This window comes from Calliopsis andreniformis, chromosome 6, assembly GCF_051401765.1.
Source record: "Calliopsis andreniformis isolate RMS-2024a chromosome 6, iyCalAndr_principal, whole genome shotgun sequence".
Lineage (NCBI taxonomy): Eukaryota > Metazoa > Arthropoda > Insecta > Hymenoptera > Andrenidae > Calliopsis > Calliopsis andreniformis.
The window spans coordinates 22173747-22195204 of record NC_135067.1 but is presented as its reverse complement, the minus strand read 5'-3'; the positions used below and the strand labels follow the sequence as shown (position 1 = coordinate 22195204).

Below are 21458 nucleotides of genomic sequence, written 5' to 3'. Positions count from 1 at the left end.
AGAAAGGAATGAAGCAAGAGCTTCATTGGAAGGAACGCGGTAAAGCGTATAATTAAGAGAGAAATCGTTAAGGCGTTGAGTGAGCATCTTGCAGAAGCAGTGCTTCGGTTCGAATAAACGGGAAATCCCGAAAATCTATTGTCAACGAACCGGGAGGCCACCATCTGTCGACCACATGATCGACCCGTCCTCTCGCTCTCCCCTCTTCCCTCCCTGTCTCACTCCGTCGCCGTGCCTCTCTGCCCTAATCCCCGATTTTCCTTCCGCGAAACCACTAGTCCGCCTGTCTTAGACCATAACCTAGAATAACCAAGATGCTTGTGTACTCTCTGGCCGGCGCTCGCAAGAATAGAACAGTAATCGTTCGACAACCGTTCGAGAAATTTAACGAGCTTATCGGCCGCGAACCACTGGTCGGATTTGCCCATTGTTTCCATGGGTCTTCGCCGTCTCCCGCGCACGCCCATTGCTGGGCACCCCGAGACCTTTCCACTACGTTCACTGACAAATATTTCGCATTCTCGATTTCATGCGCCAGGATCATTTTTATATCGTCGGTTTCCAGGCCGAAAACTAACGTGTAAATACGCGTGTAACAACTGTAGAGCTGGTTAAGAAAATAAAACAAGGAGAGGAGAGAGACTTTAACGTCGATACGGCGGAATGGTCGAGCCGAATGCGCGTAATCCGAGCATTTATCATCGGCAGAGGAGAAGAAAAACGCTGTCGAGTGGAAAGCAAGATCGATTGCTGTGCCGCCTCTACCGACGACGAGGACATCACACGCCGCGCCTTCTGAAATAATGCCAACGACATCGGATATCGGAGGAATTTTTAACGAACACCCACGAGGCCTGCATCCACGCTACGCTCCCTTCCTTCTTCGTTCAAAGACGAAATTCGGAGGCTGGTCGTTGAGGCTGGAGTAAGACGAGTTGCTTCGAACGTTTTTTTCCCTCGATTTCTGGAGCCACCAAGCGTCAAAATTGGACAAGGGATATCTTAATTGGGTCCGGATGGACGCCGAATCGAATAGGGAAACTAAATCGATTCTTCTCTCCCTCGAGGATAGAAAACGAAAGTGCTGCGAGGAAGACCGGTTGTTCGGTCTTAAAGTGTTCCCTGTATAACCTTTTCTGCTTATCAGCGACACATTCTGAGATAAAGGAAACATCGACGACAAGCTACATTTTCCACTTGACTCACCGGGAAACATCTCCGTGGCAGCCAACAGAGATTACTACCCTGCGTAAACTATGTTTCTAATTGCAAGACAATCAGAAATTTTATGGAAGATATCGCATATTAAGATATGAGCGCAGATGCTTTCTTCGAGGTTTAAATCGCTCAGTTTATTTACTGCCAAGTTTATCTCCATGTACACACACACACGGAGCGCTCCCTGCAGCCTGCAGCTAGTTTTTCAGAAGGAACTGGAGCACGAAAGTCTACCAGATGCTCGTAGAAGGAAATAACCTTGACCTTGAGAGATCGCAGCTATCGAAGAAGAAAACGACCGTGCTACTTATCTCCTGCTCTAGACATCGTGAAGCAATTGCGTTCTTTCAATTCGAAATAAAAAATCAGCGACAAATTGTTAAATAGAAGGGAAAGAAACGTATCGATATTTTATTCGATTTCAAAGCAGACGATTTTCTCGTTTTCATTACTTTTCCACCGCGTGTGTTTTACGATGTAGCAGAGCAACATATCTCCCGACCGATCGCGGAAGTTGCACAAGCCCTCGGTGTCAGCAATAAATACAATTTAACGAGTTTACCGCTTCCGTCGCGTAACGGGGCCATAGTTGCAACGTTTCCAATCCTTTCGCGGATCCAACGTTGACGGATCATCAATTACTCGACGCTGCCTGAAGTCAACGTCGTTTTCTAAATCTCTCTGGTAGCGAGCACACGGCCAGCCAGCGAAAGTGGCCGAAAACGCGAGGTGGCGGGCAGATCCTCCCGATGAATCGGAGAAGGATGCAGGGTGCGAAGCGGTTGGCGTGATCCAAGGCCGCTGGTAGGAAAAAAGGGAGAGGACGAGGAACGCGACGACGAGGATGGTCGATCGCGTGTCCAGTCGAGAGAACGGGAGCCGACAGTGGCTCTTTTGGCTCCTTGAATGAATAATCGCTCGGCTGTTTAGCGCTCTCGGATACACACGGAAATCCAGCGCCGACCGAAATTACGCCTCCGCGTAACCGTTTATTTAACGTTAATTTAATGATACACGAGCAGCGAAAAAACGACCGTCTCTCGCTAGGCCCTGGCCTTCGTTCGCGGAAGGCTCACCTTGATACCGTGGAATTTGCGGCGAAATCGCCTCGAGCTGAGCCTATGACGAGCGTCTTGTGACGGTACACGAAACGTCTCGGGGTTAGACAATTGAATGTCCAGTTCTCGGACGTTTCAATAGGCTGAGAAGCATGCGAGGCAACGAAAGTGATCCGTTCATAGGCGACTTCGTTGAGAAATGGGAGGTTGGGCAATTAGACGGTTAGTTCCGAGGTAGGCGAGTTTATATCGCGATTTTCGCGAGACAAATGCGTCGTTTAAGGACGCTGGCTCGATAAAAGGCGTGCGGTTTCGAGAGATCGCATCAGGCGTGACGGCCGCAGGCACCGCGAACGAGACAGTCGAACGAAAGGGGAGAAAAAGAAGCAGTGGACAGCGAACCCTGGCGTTCCAGGCTTTTCGACTAACGCAATAAAGGCGCGCGCGATAATATTGCGAATAATAAATATCGGGATGTAAATCCGTTGGCAAAGGTAACGTCGGGCATAAATCAACGGTGGCGGGGGGGCCAGGGGGGGCCAGGGGGCGACGAGGGCGACGGGGCGGTCGGTCCTCCGTCCGTTTTGTACCCTCGTAGAATCGCGTCGTAAACTCGTCAAACTCGCCTCGCGAAATAGCATTAACTACCGGGATAATACAATCGTGGCGCATGCGTACACGAAGGTGGAAGGAGATCGTGGGCTCGTCCGTTTCGATTCCGAGGGAAACGACAAGCTTACGGGCCGATTGTCAAGCTTTGACCTTGTCTCTGGCCGAGGACAGGAACAAGTTCATAGTCCAACGCTCGATGGCTACGAGGCGAATCGATTCGAACCTTCGCCAATCGATCAAAACTTGCTGTCTATCGACCGTGCTGAAGGAGATGTATAAGGTTTCGAGGTGAAAACAGTTACGCGAGAAGTTCGACCGGTACCAAGAAGAATCTGCGATAGATTACAGGGATCGCGTGGACAAAAACGCTAATTAATCCAATTACCGAGGACGCTGGAGTCTAAGCACGAGATCAGGCATGATAACCTTGTGCAGGTTATTATATCCTGCCTACTACCAACGTTAGTGGCTCAGAAATACATCCGCAGTCACGCAATGTCTCGATAAAATTCGTGGAATAACTTTATAAGGAACTTTAACCTTCATTCCGTGAGAGCGGCTCGAGTATCAAATATGCCTCAAACTAGATAGAGGAAACACGTTATCGTGCACGGAGGATAGAAACGCGAGGAACGCAATGTTCATCCGTGAGCGGGTCTGTTCGTGCGTGCACTCAATATGTATCACCGATCATTTCCACGCAATCGTTTGACTCCAACATTTTTTGCGAATTCATTTCATTTCGATAACGGTGACCACGATGCTATTACGTTACTATCGTGGCAACATTCTACTTTTATTGCTTCTGAACGAGTCTAAGTCATCTCTAACAAGCTTAATCCTAGATCCGCTTTACCTTCGCTATCGTGTACAAAAAAGGCTAATTGGAATCACAGTTATTAAGCATTCACATAGCACCGAACGATACCAAGTTCAAACATGAATTCTTTTAGTAAGATGATCCCACTATGTACACGTCTCGCGTACGTCAAATCGCTGTATTCAGCAGAGGCTCGAATGAAAGAGGACATTGCGCGTAAATCGCGAGCGTAATACGTCGAATCAGTGTTACGAGAGTGGTGGCATCGAGGTGGTCCTTCCAGTTCAGCAGGCTTAGCGGCAGCTTCGAGGAGACCGCGTAAACGCGTGTTTATAATAAAGTACGCCAGCGCGGTCGCGGCGAGTCTGTAAAACATGTTCCATTCGGGGCCTCGGCGAAATATGCGAGCTGGAGAGAGAGGTGACATATTGGCCTGTAAAAGCACGCGGGGTGCTGTTGACGTTGCCACGTCAAACAGCACCGCGAGCCAGTATTTACGTGGATAGATGTACCGCGACGGGAAAACTGGCTGCTGCTATTTTAACGATGAAAGCGTGGTCGAGGAGGCGCAATTCAGGGAGGATCGCTGCTGTCCCTGGATTTAAGTGACATTTTTCCAAACAACCAAACGTTCGTGTTTCATTTCGAAACAGAATTGGACACGTACTGTCACGTAGTTAGCAAAAGCAAACAATAATTATCGTCAGGGATTCTTTGTTCGGAGATTGTAGTTATGATCAGCTGTAGCATTTAGAAGTTTAGAAGACAAATGGAGGACCTAGAGGCTGGATCGACGAGCAGCGAGGAGAGTCAATTTGGTGTATAAATACGACCGCTGGGAAATTACGTCCGTGACGTACGGGTTGACCGAGATGGATTTCAATTACAAACGCTATTTCTCGTGGGCCACGATGACACGTTTCAAACTGTTCGAGTCGTACGCTAATAAAATTCAGAGAATTCTAGTTACAGACTTAATGAAGACGAAACGCTCCGAGCATGCATCTTCGTATTAATTCGCCCGAGGCTGTTTCTCGAGCCAAGGTCCTTGTCAAACCTGGTGGACGCTTCAAGATTAAATCTTAAATCAATTGCAAATCTGTCATCCGTCTCGTATCAACATGCAGCAAGTAATTCTCAGCGACTGGTGCCAAGTACACAGACGAAGACAGGTGTGTGCGTGATATCCGCGGGTCGCTTTGAAAATTGGTCGTCAAAGCAGCGAAACAGATTCGTAGGCAAACAGCGCGAGCCGCAAAGCAGACCGTTCAGTCTCTACGCTCTTCTCGCTTGCAAGCCGCTTCGCCATAAAATCTCTGGCCAGCTTGGATCAGGTACCGCTACCAGCGCGTGCAACGAGCAATTAGCTATCGTAAACCTGAGATTCATCGTAATAAAGTATTCCTCAGAAGCAATATTGATCGTGACGAATGCGAGTTAGATCACAATTCAAAGAGAAGAAACACGTTGTAATATTGTGCATTTATAGACGTCTGGGTTATTTCATTCTACTCGCATAACTATAAATACTATTAAGATTTGCAGAACTCTGCAAAGAATAGTTCCTTCGTGAGGATTACTTGCATTTGTAGATATGTCCAGGATTGATGCCCAAAGACGCAACTCTGATCGACTCGGTCTAGGCGGCGGGATTATCGAAACGGTGCAGGGTTCGTATGACGCGGCGCAGCCAAGAAATTCGCGTTCAGGGCGCGAAGGAGGTAAACGAGAAAGAAACGGGATACCGTAAACACGGGGCTTCTCGCCACAGACTTAAGGTCTGCGCGTTGGGGAGGTGTGGTGTCAGCACGCGACCTCGCGTACACGCACCTCGAACGAGCGAGCGTTGCGTGCGCCTCCTTCGGCTGCGTCCCCTTACTCGCTCCTCGATGCGCTCTCCTACGCACACGCTAACGCAATCGAAGGAATCATCGGCCACTTCTGGGACCATCGATGACTCCCCGAGCGTTCGAACTCGAGATCGCTCGGGGACGAGTCTCCCTCTTCCCACATCCGCCGGAAATAAACCATTTCGAAGTCGATCCTGTCCCCCGTTGCAGCCGCACGTGGTGCTTCGTCTTCTTCGATCATCTCGAGGAAACATTCTATTTTTAAGAATCGTCCCTTGCTCTCCTCGATAGATCCCATCACGGACCAGTTCCATCGTTTAATTCTCTCCCCTTGGATTATTTTAAGAGTTGCCGCGAAACAATGAAAAGAAAAAGGGAAGAGGGAGAAGTTGTAGGTGGATCGCGGTGCGTTAATGGTAGGAATTTGTCAGGCATCGCGGCCAATAAAAGGCGCAGCGAGAAATAGTCGCTCGCGGGGATGATATTTTTCCGAAACGACTTCAGGTTAGCAATGCGTTTCTCCCAGGCGTAATTTAGGTTCGATTTACGAGGCATACGGACACGTGCAAACGTATACATAGACGGAGTCTAGGCGGCGGTCGATCGTGCGGCTCGCAAGAAAACGCAGCACACCCGTCCGTCTCGCTCGCGGTGAGGTAGGTAATATCAAACGAGGCAGCCTTGTACGGATTCTGTTACTAATATGCCCCGGCAGCGGCAGGAACCCCTGCGCTGCATATTATCCGATACCAATAATGCGACTAATCGAGTTAGCCTTTACCCCCCTTAAGCTGATATGCAGCTTTATATGAGCTGAACCCGTAACGATTGCAACGCGATGCGCGCGACTCACCGCGATAGCCCACAAATTCTCTGCCATCAGCCCGGAGAAGCGTAACCTTTCACATAAATTCAGCAATGCATAACGCCGAATGGGCAGCTCACGGTGGCAGGTACTACTTGCAAACGCTAAGAAAATCAGGTTTGCCACGTTGCCACAGATGGGCGAAGCGTCTTGGAAGTCTCGCGGTCTTTCGACCGCGCTCTGCTCCTCTCGTTTTACGGTCTAGCCGAGATCGCAAAAAATCACGAGATCGCGGGGAAGATGCGATGGGTGGACCGCAGCTGTGGCGAGCTAGACGCATGGTAATTCTCATTGAACGCGTAATTACATTAATTGTCGGCTTCGAGCGAACAAATTGCCGCCTCGAAACTCGGTCTTTCTTCAGATGGCCAAAAAACTTCAAGCACGGCTGCAAGACCAACGATACCACTTTTCTTTGAAGTATTCGGCAGAAGCAGCCGTCCAACTGCGGCGTTGTATTTTCTGCGTAACAGAGGTTCGTTAAGCCAGACGATGCGTGTGGCGATTCTCGATGAATTATCAGAGTGTGGTAATTTCGGTGACATCAATAGAGTCGTCGCTAAAGAACAGAGCGAGAGATCCGCCGATGGATCACCCTTGGGGATACAATTTTCTGTCCACCGTAATGCTACAAAAAGCGAGTTTGTTTTTATTCCGTTCGTGGGGCATAAACGAAAATACGAAGACGGGCGAAAGACAATAGGGGCCCGATGGCATAGGACGGTGCCATTCGAGCTTGTACAATTTCCGCTGCAGGGCCAGAACGGCCTACGAGCCGTCGTGTGTGCACATGGAATTCGGCTATTAAGCCGAAACCCCGAACGGCCTATAAAATTCGTCTGGTGCAGCGTTGTCTGCGAGCGTGTATTAAACCCTTGCGGTTATGTGCTCCGCACAGGTGTCCCGATGCGTACGTCTGACCCTATCCGAGCAGCTATTCTTTCTCGGAAGGCGAGGCAACACTGATCATTCTTTTCCAAAATATTTTGCTAATATCTTGACAATGTCATCCATATCGCGACAGAATTACAATCATCAACGTTGAACAAAATTTCCTTGGACCTCTTCTAAAATAGCGGTTTGCACCTTCTTCCCTTTCTCTTCATCTTCTCTTATCTTTTCTCTCTCTCTCTGTTTCTGTTTCTTTCTCTCTCTCTCTCCCTCCCTCTTAGGAGTTTCTTTTCTCCTTTCTCATCGAGGCGCGAGAAGCCTCTTCGACACTTTACGATCTCTAATTATAACGATTACGCCGATCTTTTACGGGGCCAAGTTTTGTTCCTCCTGGCTCGATGTCCTGTTTCTGGGAAAGGCGGCAGGAAGAGGAAAGGACGACACGAGGCTGGGGGAGCGAGCGTGGAGAATCAGACTGGCGGTGGATTCCTCCAATCCGCGTTCGAATCCTGCCGTCCATGGGACGCATTCGGTCTGGTCTCCAAGGGCGGCGCGATTTCGCAGCCCCCAGCGATATATTCAAAACCGTCGTCCTCCGCCTCCCTCGGCCTCCCTCCGCCTCCCTCCGCCTCCGTCCCCCTCCCCCTGCTCCATTCCCTTTCCAATCGTTTCTTCTTTCGTCCGAGCATCGTTCGAGTTCCATCTTGGATATCTCTCCGGTAGCTCTGGCGGTTCTCGAGCAAACCAAAGTCTCGTGAGTCACGGAAATCCCTTTATCGGCGCCGCAAACGCGGTTGCCAGCGAGACCAGAGCGAAATGCAACGTCGGGATGCACGTCCTCCGGGCTAAAATATGTTACGAGATATTACCGAGATTGCGCTTCGCTTCCGAGAAGTATGATGCCTGCGTGTTAGTCGAGAAGATTTATATTATTTACGGCTGGATCGAATCTAGCATCGGTGATCGTGTTCGTGTCGGAGGTCTCCTTTTTCGCCAGTTCCGACGAAACCATTTAATAACCCCACATTCGAAAGGGCCCATTTAGTATCGATATGGAAGAATGAACGGGAGAATTGGCAAACGGGGCTGATTTCTCACGCGTCCGAAAAGAAACTAAAATGTGCCGAAGAAGGGGCGAAACGGAGCGAAGAAACGACTCCAACAGACGTATGTATAGGGTGGAACGAAACGTGTTAGTCAATATACGGAGGCTCGCTCTCTTCTACGTTTACGAAATCTGCCGGATGAAGAAACAGTAAAAGACATAGAAGACGATAAAACCAGGACAGAGAATTTTCATGGGATAATTGGAGGAAATCCATAGGAACGTTTCAAAACCTCGGGCCCTACTTTCATCCCACCCTGTACAGGCCAGAGAAAGGAACAGAATAAACGATCGCGAATTCATCCAATCGTTTTGGAATTCCGAATGCAGTCTGCGAGGCGAACATTCAGCTGCCGTTCACCCTCGAGGCAAGGCAAAACGCTCCGACGATCATTCTCCGTCATCTACGAAGTGCACTGCAGAGAACAGGATCGACTGGCGGAACTCGTAAATGCGATCACCTCTGATGCAGCCAGGATATATCGATGAAAGAGAGCGCGATAAAAACACTTGGTCCTTCCTTCGATCGGTAGTATTTCTGACTCAACTGCTGGCCTCGCGAAAACGTTTCGACAACCTCCAACACAGCGCGTAAGCCAACTATGTAAGTAAATCCCTGGCAATTACGCGAAGCACGCCATTAGCGGAGCGCAGCAGTAGTCGTAATTCGAGTTCTTCGAGTTACGAGTACGTTATGGCCGCATTCCGTAACGCGACGTTCGCCCAGCTTAAGAAACGGACGTCGCTGTCCAGAGTATGTTCCCTGATAATACCGATACGAGTGTGCACGACTGTTGCACGCCACCACAAAGAAGCGTCTTCCGAGTTATGAGAGCCCGTTACGCGCATTCTGTCGATAGCGCTCGCGTGTGCGTGTGCGTGTGCGTGTGTACCGTGAGCATCGTGTGCTCGTGTGCGTCGGTGATATGTAGCCACAGGGGAGGGTACATAAGGAAGGCGGAGGAGGGCCGAAGACGCGAGAGGATGGTCGATAAGTACATAGGATGAGACGTTTATATACCCCCGACGATGTCTATAACGCCTCGAGTTACGAGACGCCTTTACGAGCGAATGCAACTCGCGCCAGACGTCAAGAGGCGAACCCCCCTTCCGAAGTTTGATGGTGCGACACGGGCCTCGACCCTCTAGCCACCCGAATCTTTCCTCCCTCCTCCCTTTCCCTTTTCGGGGTACAGATCCATCTCTTCTACGCACAGATCAAGACTGCGCTGCTTCTGAAACGTATCAGATGGCTTCTCGTGGAAAGCAGACGCGTCCCGGGAAACTCAAACTTTTCACAGAGGTATACGAGTTATGAACGAGGCGTTTGACAACAGGTGTTCTCAGCGGGACGCGTCGTTGCTTCTCGACTATGCAAATCTCCGCGAACGCGTGCGATTCGAAAGGAGGGAAAGAAGAAGCCGGTTGACGAAGATTGCAGCGCAATAATAGTTACAAAGTCGGCGCTGTCACGCGGCCGCAACTATTTTTCCGGGCCGAGCGACACAGAGAAGAAGAATTTCCAATCGGACGCGCGGCGACTTCCCGAGTCGTAATTCCCTCGGTTCGCTTCGAGTAGCCAGAGCTGAGTGGTGGCTCTCAGCCATTAAATTAATAATTTGTGGTCGACAACGGCATTGTGAGATCCAATGCAATCGTTATAATATGCAGGATTTTATTATCGGCCCCGATGGCGTATGCTAATTTACTGCTAATTGTATTCCGCAGGCGACAATGATGCCCCTCTCTCTCGCTGGCGGAGCGCAATCGCCGCTACGGACGAACAAACGACGGCTTCGCTACTTGACGGAGCACAATAAGGCCCCCCTTGCACCGTTGCACGATCGTTGCACGATCGTTGCCAATTGTCGGACGACCCTCGCGAGCGCCACGCGAAAAGAAATAGCCGTGCCGCGTGATTTTCACTGACACGCGTTAAAAATTACCAAGTGAAATCTCCGCGGAGCCTGTTATCGTCGGGTTAGGCGCAAACTTTCGAGTATATTCTATAAATACGACAGCAAATTGGCACGAAAATACTACAGTGTCGAGAGAACATGTCGTCTTTGTTTAGATACAACAGACAAGTTATAATAGTAGCAATATTTCTTGCAGCGCAAGAAAATTTACGTCAGTAAAATAGTTTATGCTTATAAACTGAGATGTCGCTCGAGATAAAGCAGACGTAAAAATGCATCCAGTGCATTAATGGTAGTAGGCCAGATTACGAGAGCGGAAATTGAAAGGTTCACTTCTGAAATCTTCGAGAAGGAGACCTTTGGAAACATACGGTCGGCACGTGCGGCTCACCCTCCGAAGTCCCTTTTCCTAGATCAGTTTGACCTCCAGTGACTCTCATCTTTTCTTTGAATACCCTTCTCAGATACGTATACAAATACTTTTCGACTGATTTTAAAGCATCATCTGCTCCTTAAAGGCTAAATATTGAAGATATCAGAACGAAGGCTAACCATAAACGACAGCTATGTATCGAGAAAGTCAGATGACGAGTTCTAAACAGTCCAATAATTGTCTAAGTTACATAATCATATAATAGAGATTTAGAGCGAAAGGAACAAAGTGGATTACGCACAGGAAGGAAACAACGAAACGGAAGATTCCACGAGAGGTAAGTAACGGGGTCCGTGGTCGTCTTAAGCCCCCCTGGAGGGAGGGTCTCCCGATCGATAATCCCAAAGAGGATGCAAGGGCTCTCGATACACAATGACTATCGATATCGTCAGTGTCCATCTAGGTCTGCGATCGTGCCGCCCATCACGGAATACTGCTCGTCCCGCGTGGTTTGCCAGCAAAGCCAAACTCTGCCTCCCCAACTCTTCACTTTCCTTCCCAAATCCTATCCCCTAACGGAACGTCCCTTGACTTACAGCCGTTCGATGCTAATTCTCTCTCGATCCCTCCGATTTTTCCGTTCGTCGCCGTCAGCTTTTCGACCCAGCGGTTTTTCTGGCCTTTCTCGGGCAACTTTTTCAGAGAACCTTTTCCGTTTAATTGCCCGTAATCAAATTGTAAATTATCGTGAGCGGAGTTCTGCAATCGTAAAATGCGATCTGCTGGCCGTTTGGGTGAGGCAACGACAAACTATCGGCAATAGAGAGACGGCGTAATTAACAGCGAAGGCGCGAAACTAAAGTCGCGACGAAGGCGAAACGGCACGGCGCGGCGCGGCGTGTCCTCGTTCGAATGAAAAGATCGCGAAATACCCTTGTACGTAATCCTCCGAGCGAGAGACTATCCCATTACGGAAGACATCAAAGCCAGCGCGGCACTAGCCCGTGATCGACGGATTTATTCAAACGAAAGTAGGGCGTGCGTGGATCGCGAGCACGGGCGATTCGTTCGCTCACAGTTACCGCGAAAGCCGATTATTATATCCGCGCTTAGCAAAATCAATCGGAGAGCAATAAATACCCGTAATGATACGCTCGAGTAGCAGCTGCACGATTATTACAAAAGAGCCAATAATACAGGTGGATGCGGCATAATATTTTACTGCCGTTACAGCTGCAACTCTACGCGGGCTCGATAACTTTCGCTGCATAGAAAATCTGGAACACCGGTTCTTGGTGCATCGCGCGAGAAGAGAGTAATACGAGCTGTTGCTGTCTCCATCTGTTGCGGGCGTCGATTCGACGGAAGCCAGCAACGGTAGACCACGTTCAACAAACGAAAGGCAGTAACGAACTACAATTTCCGATCGGCGAAGGACACGATGATGAACGATGGGAAATAAACGCTCGAGCAACCTTCGATCGGGGATCTCGGAAATACAAGAGGAAAGCTTCTTATAGCCACAATTCCAGGGGCAAGCACGGGGAAAAGAAATGGCAAAGTTTATGGAGCTACCTGGTAGCACGGAGAGCATCGTTCAAACGAAAATGTTGTGACGTTATAGGAGGAAAAAAGACGAGGAACCCTGGCTCCCTGTCCTTGCAGAAGTTATAAAGTCATCAGGCTGACCTGACTGGCGACAAGGCACTTTCTACGAAATTATTCCTATTGTTTGAACATGGTTGGAGAAAAGGAAACGAACCCTCGAATATGCGAACGGCTCCTTGCTCTGTCCGTCGATGGTTTCGAGGAAAACCGATCGTCCAAGATAATGTTAAAAGGCCCTCTTCCTCTTTCACCGCCTTTAATCCTTTTGTCTTTGGATATTCCCCAGAGGTACGATGGTATAACTGTGTAGAGCCACGCGGTTCGTAGCTCCGCTCCGCGTGGAATCATCCAACGAAATCTGTCCGCGACGGAATCGATTATCCTTTAGTTTCTCGCAGACAATCACCGTGACTATCTAGTCGATCGAACTACGTCGTTATTAAAAAGTTAATTGCGCCGATATTTGTCAGAAGCTGTCGAGTAAGTTTTCTATCGAACCTCCAGGAATTTTTCCATCCAATCGGTCAGCTCGCTGCAGCGGAACAGCAACAGAGGCAAAAAGTTTTGAGAATGGAAACGCGCACCCGCTGAACGCTGCCACGCTGCCACGCTACCGTTACTAAAATTATTCCACAGGCGCTCCTTTTTCGCTGGCATTCCCAGCAGATCGGTCCCGATCGAAACGGTACAGACGGGAAAAACAATCGCCTTCTCGCATCCGGAGTATTTAGGTTAGAGGCCTAGCGAGATCCCCGATCGTAGAAGCAGGAGTGGTGGTCAGACATTAATAGTCACGGAATAGGAGCCTTGGGTAGGATCGTAAAAATATAACTGCGCGGATTGCAACAACGTTATCCAGCCACCGGTGCGGATAATGATACGTGAATGGGCGAGTTACGGCACTCGACTTGGCCAGGCATCTCTCTTCGGTCTGCGAGTGTATAGGCAATTGTACAGTCGAGGGTTCTCGTATGCGTGCCTCCAAGTGCATGCAAAGTACACGTCGATTGCGCAAACCATCACAACGCTCGGTGCACGCGGTTCCACGTCGACGATAGTCACACCGTCAATATTATAGAGTCTATTCTGGTCCATTAAATATATTAACCGAGGTTATTTCGCGATAAATCATTGTTCCTTAATAATCGTTGCCTCCATTCCAGCTGTGACCTTTCTACGAAACTGCTCCATCGCGATACTCGCGCTTAGTATGTATCTACTATCTCCCGATCGCGCGAACAATGGTACATCGAGGGACGCCGTGAACCGTAGAGTTCGCGCGACTTACGATTAGATTTTCACACGATTCTTCAGTTTTCTCCAGTATTGCAGCGAGAGGAGTGTCTGTCGATGCAGGAACGGTCCCCAGTCGACGTGGATGGAATCGTCCATCGGTCCCGGTTCATCAAACACGCACAAAATTAAATTAAACGACTCTTTCCGTTCCTCGCGCGGTTCTACGAAACGGCCAGGTAAGAAGTCGACGACCCGACCGACCTGGAGGTGGCCAGCGTGCCGAGAAGCGGAGGACCTCGACTCGGACGCCTCGCAGCGCGACAGAGAGAGCGAAAGGCGCGAGTAAAGTTGAAGAGTCAACAAGAGGGTTCGTGGTCGGCCGTGGCGCGTCTCTGGCTCACGGTGTTTGCACGAGTTCGACGGTGAAACCCGTTTCGCCTTTTTCCTCCGCGCCTTCTTCGTCGTCGAGCATGCACGGCCATCCGCGAGAGTCCATCGAGCTTCGGTTTACTTAGGACCGCGCGATACACAAGGTGGCTCAAATTAAATATCCCAACCGAGGAGAGGGGTACACCCGAAAATACGCACAGATTTCCCTTTTCGAGGTTGCCGACTCGACGAGTCACGATCATTCAGAACCACGCAAGGCAAACGCGATCGGTGTTCGACTTTATGGTGATTACGACGCGAATCGATCTCACTCGCAAAATTCAATTTGCGCGTTTATTTCTTGTTAATGAATTCTCCTCGATTACCTTGCGTTGTCAGGATAATTCGTCTCCCCTCGTTCGACAAAAGACACGAGCAGGAGCAAAGGGAGCGCGTCGTTGCGAGAAACGGCAATTTTGTGGAAACTTGTCCGCGTGAAATCGGCTTAGCCATAGAAACGATGCGTTTACAAGCCGATGTATACACGGGTGGACAGAGGGGAATCGGTAGGCTCGTGCCGGGCCCATTACCTGCATGGGGTCTTTTCCAGCTAAGAGGACCCTACGACCACCTTGGTGGCAGTAGCCACCTTATAAGTCTTGCCTAATGGTCGCTCGTACCTTTCCCTTCGAGGCAGCTCGGGCTGCGATAGCCAATTGGGTGCTAACCTTAGAAAGTTCCACTTGACTCGTAGAAGACAACAAACAAACCTGGGAAGACAGCAATCGTTCCTTTCCAGAATCTGATCCGACGTCGTTCTTCAGCGTTTACACCTTCTCCCACTCTATATTTTTCCCTTTCGAGGGTGCTTCAGATTGCTTCAGATAGAATAGACTCGAAAAAGAAATCTTATAGGCTGAAGAATCGATCGGCGAGCAACGAAACTTTTTTCTTTTATTGAATCGATATTGTAAGTATTTCGTCGTAATCGTAGAAAGGAAAAGAAAAGTGCAACTAAAATGTTATACATCTTTGTAATGCCTGTTATTATTACGCTAACATGTAATTATATACTTATATTTGAAAGCGCCAAGATGCCAACGTATTATTATATTCCTGCTTCTTACTTTAATAATTACTGCTTACTTTTCAATTTAATTGTTATTGTCCGTACGAAACCACCACGCGATATGAAGAACAGGTCGCGTTTCGTTTTTTAGAGATACCTATAGCCAATGTCCGGTACTAGGTGCCTTCCGGCACCTAGTGCTCCTTTCCCCTATCAGTTTTTCGATATCGGTCCTGCCAATTCGCCTGAAATACAATATATCGCAGGGCGATCCATAAAACCAATGGAGACCACATTTGCATAAAATATGCGCTGATAACTCTCGCTATAGATACAAGAATCGTTATCAGTGACCACAAATAATAAATACATACTTTCAAACAGTGAAGCGGTATTGAAAAGAAGCGTGCAGAAAAAAGAGCATAACAGCTTTTGAAATTTTCGCAAAAAATGAAGTTGAGTGATTGCTTCCCGCTTTGCCAGCGATATTCGATAATAATAATCGATTTCTCCGAACGAGGTTATTACAGTCCAACAAATATTGTAGCTACATACTCGTATTCGAAGCGAGCGATATGCAGAAAAAGAGCAAAAGCAAGAGCAATTATTCGGCCGTCATGAAAATGCATGCGATTTGGAGTAAAGTCAGACACGTGTAGTCGCAGACCGAGGGAACTGCCATTGCGTTTTTCACGCGACGCGATGGAAATCGTAATCGAACCGGGGAATATCGGCGCGTCGGCGTCGCGAGACGGCTCAGGCGCATAAATAAAGGCAGGCGTGACCGCGGCACGAGCGTGGACCAATCGCGATTCAGCCTGCTCCTCCGCTTTTTTTCTTCATTTCATTCACTCTTCCACCCCCTCTCCGCCGACAGACACCGATTCCCCACCATCCGAGGGTTTTGCTCGCGCTCGCCGCCGCTGGATCGCGATCACGCGCAATACGACTGCAACGAGGAATGCATGCGCGATTCGCGTCGCCGACGATGCGCTCCCACGAGCATCGTTTTGACGCCATCGTGTCCACCGACGAGATACAATCTACTACATGCTATTATAATCGCCCGCTACTTCTTTCGACCATCGAGCTGCGTTTCCTGACGCAGATTCGGGGAACTGTTTCTGCCGATGCAATAATGCAACTTCTTCAAATTAACGTTCGATTCTTGGGCATTTGCCACGCTGCGTCGTGAGCGACGAAAATTTAACGAGGGCACGTAATTTGCGTCGAAAATATCGGAAATTTGAGTAGCAAGAAATTTGAGAAAATTTTCTCTTAAAAAAAGTGAAGATATCCCTGCCTTTTTAGAGCTGAGCAAGATTTTGGTATTCCTTATCGCTTTAATTTCCCATTCGTTAAAATCGGACATCGTTAGAAATACTTTGAACAAATTATCGGTAGCGTTTAAAACACCGTTCAAACAACTACGATGTACAGCTGTAGAACATGAAACGGAAGTAGGTGCGAAATGCTCGCGAAATTCGATCCGACATTAACTGGCCTTCCATTTGAGCTATTGCCTTATCGGTAAAGTGGTGATGTAATGGGTTTCGAGAGCGCGTGCATCGCAACCTGTCACTATCCGCGCGATAGCAATGAATCGTTAAATCGATAAATAAAAATAACATTTCGCTTACGTCGCGTTGCAATCGGCAATGCAAATTCGTCGGGGAATTCGAGCCAATCGAAAGCTAGCCTGCTCTTTTATTCTCGAACGGATGCATCGCAGAGATGAGAGAAAAAAGAGAGCGAAGGAGAAGAGGAGATTGGTGGTTGCAATTTTGGAGTGGGCCTTCCTTCAGACCGAGCGTTCAAGGGCCAAGCTCAGCCAGGATATTACCTTCAAAATCTAATTATGAGATTTTTATAGGGCTATCGTAAAACGGCCGAATAATAGTTCGCAACTCTTCGAGGGCTGGCTAGGACTCTGCCCCGCTGCGATCTTCGCTCAGGATAATGGGGAATAGCACGAGAGCTGATCCTCGAAAAAGAAACACTGAAGCATTCGGTGCTCGGACACACTGTGAAGGACGTTCTCGAGCTAACGCAGACTCCTAATCAAATCCTCTATCCGTAATTAGACGTTTCCCCGGGGGAACGGTAATTGGAGAACGGGGGTTAACACCTTGGTAGCATCGACAGATAATACCGACCGAAACTATGTTATATAAGGGATATTACAAATTTTTTAATAAAACCCTATCCATTTGCAGTACTCTATTTCTAATTCAATAGAAAATATTTTACTCAACCGAAATGAAATACCTAATGGTTGGACAGTTTGCTGTTATAATAAATTTCGAACAAATTATATTTTATTTTCCTCGCGATTCGAATGTTGAACTAAAGTGAAATTGACCCGAAATTTCCTGATAAAAACTAGGAAGTCGAAGAACCTTGGAGCGGTACCCTCCTCGTAGCAGGGTGGCGCTCGCGGCACTGCCACGACGATGGTACCGCGCACGTTTTACCTGGTCTCGTCGTAACGAGACATGACGTCACGACATGGCGTCTGCAGGTGAAACAGCAAGGCCGGCAGCATAAGCGAGCGCACTCGCTAGCCGATTCGATTGGCCGAAAGGGGAATCCCCGCCCTTGCGCTGCGCTCGCACATCGTTTGCCCAACGTCTCAACCCCCTTCTCTATCCCTCTCTTCATCCTTCTCCCTTACACAAGCTGAATCTCTTCGCCTCTATTCATCACACCCTCTTTTCGAAACCCTTCCAAACCACAACGCGCTCAAAATTATGCCCCTTCGCTATTCGTCACGCTTCGAGTAGTCATCGGTTCAGGATGCTGGTCTTTTCAATGGGTTTGTTTTCCCAGATTGAGAGGACTAATCACTCGGTCCTTTTGACTAATGTTTATTGCTATGATTCGTATCAGTGAATACCAAGGAAATAGACCAATTGAAAATTCTGGAGCAAAGGTGAGAAATTGAGCGAGACTATGAAGCCTGGAACACCTTCCAGAAAATGAAGATTTGATAAATGTAGATATAAGAATAGACTAAAAGTAGGATGGAAGGCCCTGTAGTCCACCTGCTGTGACAAGTGAATATAAATTATCCTTCGTCACCTATGACGAGTAAAGTAAGAGAAAGAGAAAGATCTATTTTCCTTCCATTTTCCAGACCAGCTATCCCTCTTGCTCTCTCTTCGTCTCCTGAGACTGCACCCCTCGCGCTATGCGTGCAAATACTCGACGCATAGAGTGGCGGTGGAACAGAGGCTCACGCACACGGCCAGAGAGAAGGGATTACGCTGTTTACACCTCTCTACTGACGCAACGACGACGCGACGCGTCGCATCTCTACGATCATTCACCGCTAAGGACCATTCCGAACGAAACCCTCGTTAACCCGCTCTTATCGGGCTTGTTTACACTGCTATTATCGCTCAACCACCGAACGACTTTTCCCTCGCGGATTGTGAGAGTCTGCGCTTTATGACCGTTGATAAAGATTACGTAAAAATGATTGAGCGCTCAAGACTGCGAAGGAAGCGTCGTTCGAATCACAGTAACGATGATTATTCGTGGAAGGGACGGGAAGTTCTTTGAACGATCTGTTAGAGAGGGGTGAAGAATTCTTACCTACGGCTATTATTATTTGAAACTTTTGTGGTGGTTGGAGGTGGAGAGGAGAAGTGCAGACAAGGCGTGTAATACCTGGCGATGAAAACTTCAATATGTACGCACGTGTTTTATTATAGGAAATAACCGAGGGACAGAAATTGACAACGACTATTAAGATTGGTGGCTGGAGAAACGGGCGTTAACTGTGCGTTGCCCATCGGTGTAAATCGCGATCGGCGGAACGTTCCTACATTGCCTCGTGATTTATCGGTTGCTTATTTCGACCGTTCACAGATCGAATGTAACAAACCTTATCTCGTCCACGATCGACGATTTTCATTAAAATGAGTCTAACGATTGTTCACGGGCGATACTTCGCTGAAATTACTTGGCAAACAGCCGATATTTTCTGTATTTGACGGGTGACGTCAGCGATCCGACCGAACAATAAAAGTAAAAATGTTTTCCTCTAATAGAGCCATGACGTCACGTCGACTTACGAATATTAATGAGTCACTGGACGATATTAATTGAAGTGCAAGCGATAGGTGCTTCAAAGTAAGTAATTTCTAGTAAAGCATAATGTTATTACCTTGGCAATTATCTCATGAATAATGTTTCCTATCCGAAATGAATAATTAAGACCCAATTATCGTGGTAACTAAACGTGCGAGTGCAATTGCACGGGAAAACTTAAGAATTAATATCAGTTAGTAGAACGAAAACGAGAACCGAAGCACGAGACTGTCGTCAAAAGGTGTTTTTTAAGACTAAATCAACTACGGATAAACGTGCCAACAACAACAGTGCTAATTCTACTGGGAGAACGACTCGTGTCTTTTTATTCATCATGTAACCTTATATCGCGATACCCTCTACCAATGGTACGTTATTATTCTTAGGCTTCGAACAACTTCGATTCTTCCTATAAAAAAATCAGCATATCAAAAAATATCGATTGACTTAACATCTAAATATAAACACATACCCACACTATGTGTACTCAAATTTGTACACGTAACGCTTACTATATCTAGTCATTACATGTCTCCAGGTCAGAATTATAATGTAAATAAATGGCAACATGTATCACATGCACCAAATTCGCCTTCAAGATAGGTAAAAACTCATGTTCCAAGCCATCGACGAGGCTATCGAGCTGCCACTGTTTATAAACTCTTTTGCCCTTCTGGCATGCCACTGGCATTTCACTTTATTTCCGCCTACCATGAATACGTAAATGACCGTTCCCTACAATTAACCAATTTTATCGATCGCTCGAGGACTAACCAACTGCGACTTTTGCTGAAGTGCTGCGACGTAATTTCAATCGACTAATAATGGGTACTCGAATACTTTGTATTTCTTGGAATCTAAAGAAAGCTAAAGAAACACGCTTTCCGCCTAGCAACGCGTGTTTACGTGTTTTGCTATCGATGCGTGAATCAATCGATCAAGCGCACCGAAAGAGGATTCTTTCGCGCTGCTTTTGTGTCGTATTTTAAAACAGTCTATAGTGTCGCTTAAAAGTCTGGGTCATAGTTTAATATTTATGCTGCTCTAAGGTTACCGCAGTGCAAGTCTCATGAAGAGATTGCAGACTTTCAATAGGAATATCCAAACCACTTGACGAATAAAAGAAGTATGAAAAAATGTAGATATGTAACGAATCAAATGTTTCGAATTCTCAATTTTGCTTACGAAAAATACTGACAAAAAGAATGTCACGATTTCGTGAAGATGTCAGTGCAAGAAACAGCGGATATATCTGTAGTTGTACATACTCCTGTTTCGAGGGGAAGGTCCCCCTCCTTCTGCAATTTTATCTTGTAGATTGCCAATATGCTACGCTCAAATTTTTGAAAAAAAAAAGTGACTTATGTCATTTCGTCTACAACCACAGATATACACACTGTCAAGGTAACGAAATCTACGAGAACAGATGATCCCAAAGTTTCAAGCGACCGTCGATAAAACGAAGAAAAACTGTCGCGGGAGGTTAGAATAAATATAAATAGTAAACATTGTAAGAAAAAACACTCACCAATGGGCTGTCGGGCGTGTGTCGATGATGAGGCATGGGTATGTTGGCCATCGCCACCCCTCCCCCTGGGTTCCCCATATCTTGATACTCGTCGCTCATTTCCATCGCGTAGGATGGTAACGGTTCTCTGTTCTTCACCCGAATTTTGGCTGTTTTACCGCGAACGCGGTCGCCACGACACGATAAACACCCCCGCAGTAGAACACGCTGCCAAGACGCGTATTTGTCGCGATCGGAAGAGAGTGGAACGGACGGACCGATTCCGACGTTCTACCGCCGTCCAACGTTCCACCACAGTTACCACTCTGTCCCGCGTCTTTTAGAGTAGAAATCGACGCGACGACTGCGCACGAACAGACGGCAGGATTCCTCCAGAAGCGAATAACCTTGCGTCTTCACGGACGCACCGACCGATAATCGCCGCCTCGTGAATCGCACGTGCCGCGAGAGATTAATGTGTCCGCTCGGTCGGTAAGTGTCACGTTACCGGTGAAAAAGCCGAACGATCTGAGCACGTATCATTGGTGCGAGCACTGAACCGACGATTCTCTGTCCATGTCTGAATCGAGGCACGACCGCGCAGCCTGGGGTCCACCGTGGTCCTGTGTCAACGATCGGCAGAGTGACGGCGAGGTCCAGCACAGGTCGCCGCAGTCGTCGATTCCTTTTTGCTGAACGTTCTCGGTGCTGTCACTAGGACGATGCAAGCACACGCGGCGGGCCGATGGCTGACATGCGCGCCAACCGTCCAGCTCTCGGACACACAACGGCACAGAAAAGTAAAAAGCCGGCGGATTTACGGCGCTACGCACGCGTAACGCGTATCATGCGTGTGCGATGCT

The 21458-nt window shown here is 48.0% G+C and overlaps 1 protein-coding gene across 1 annotated transcript in view; it reads right to left on the bottom strand.

Moving 5' to 3' along the window:
• The window catches only part of Retn (retained), an 85402-nt gene extending 64302 nt beyond the window's left edge, over nucleotides 1–21100 (bottom strand). Inside the window, exon 1 of the mRNA XM_076380148.1 lies at nucleotides 20617–21100. Within this exon, the coding sequence (XP_076236263.1) occupies nucleotides 20617–20721 (105 nt within the window). The 5' untranslated portion in view covers nucleotides 20722–21100. The remainder of the gene's footprint in view (nucleotides 1–20616) is intronic.
• Between the last annotated feature and the right edge of the window lie 358 nt (nucleotides 21101–21458).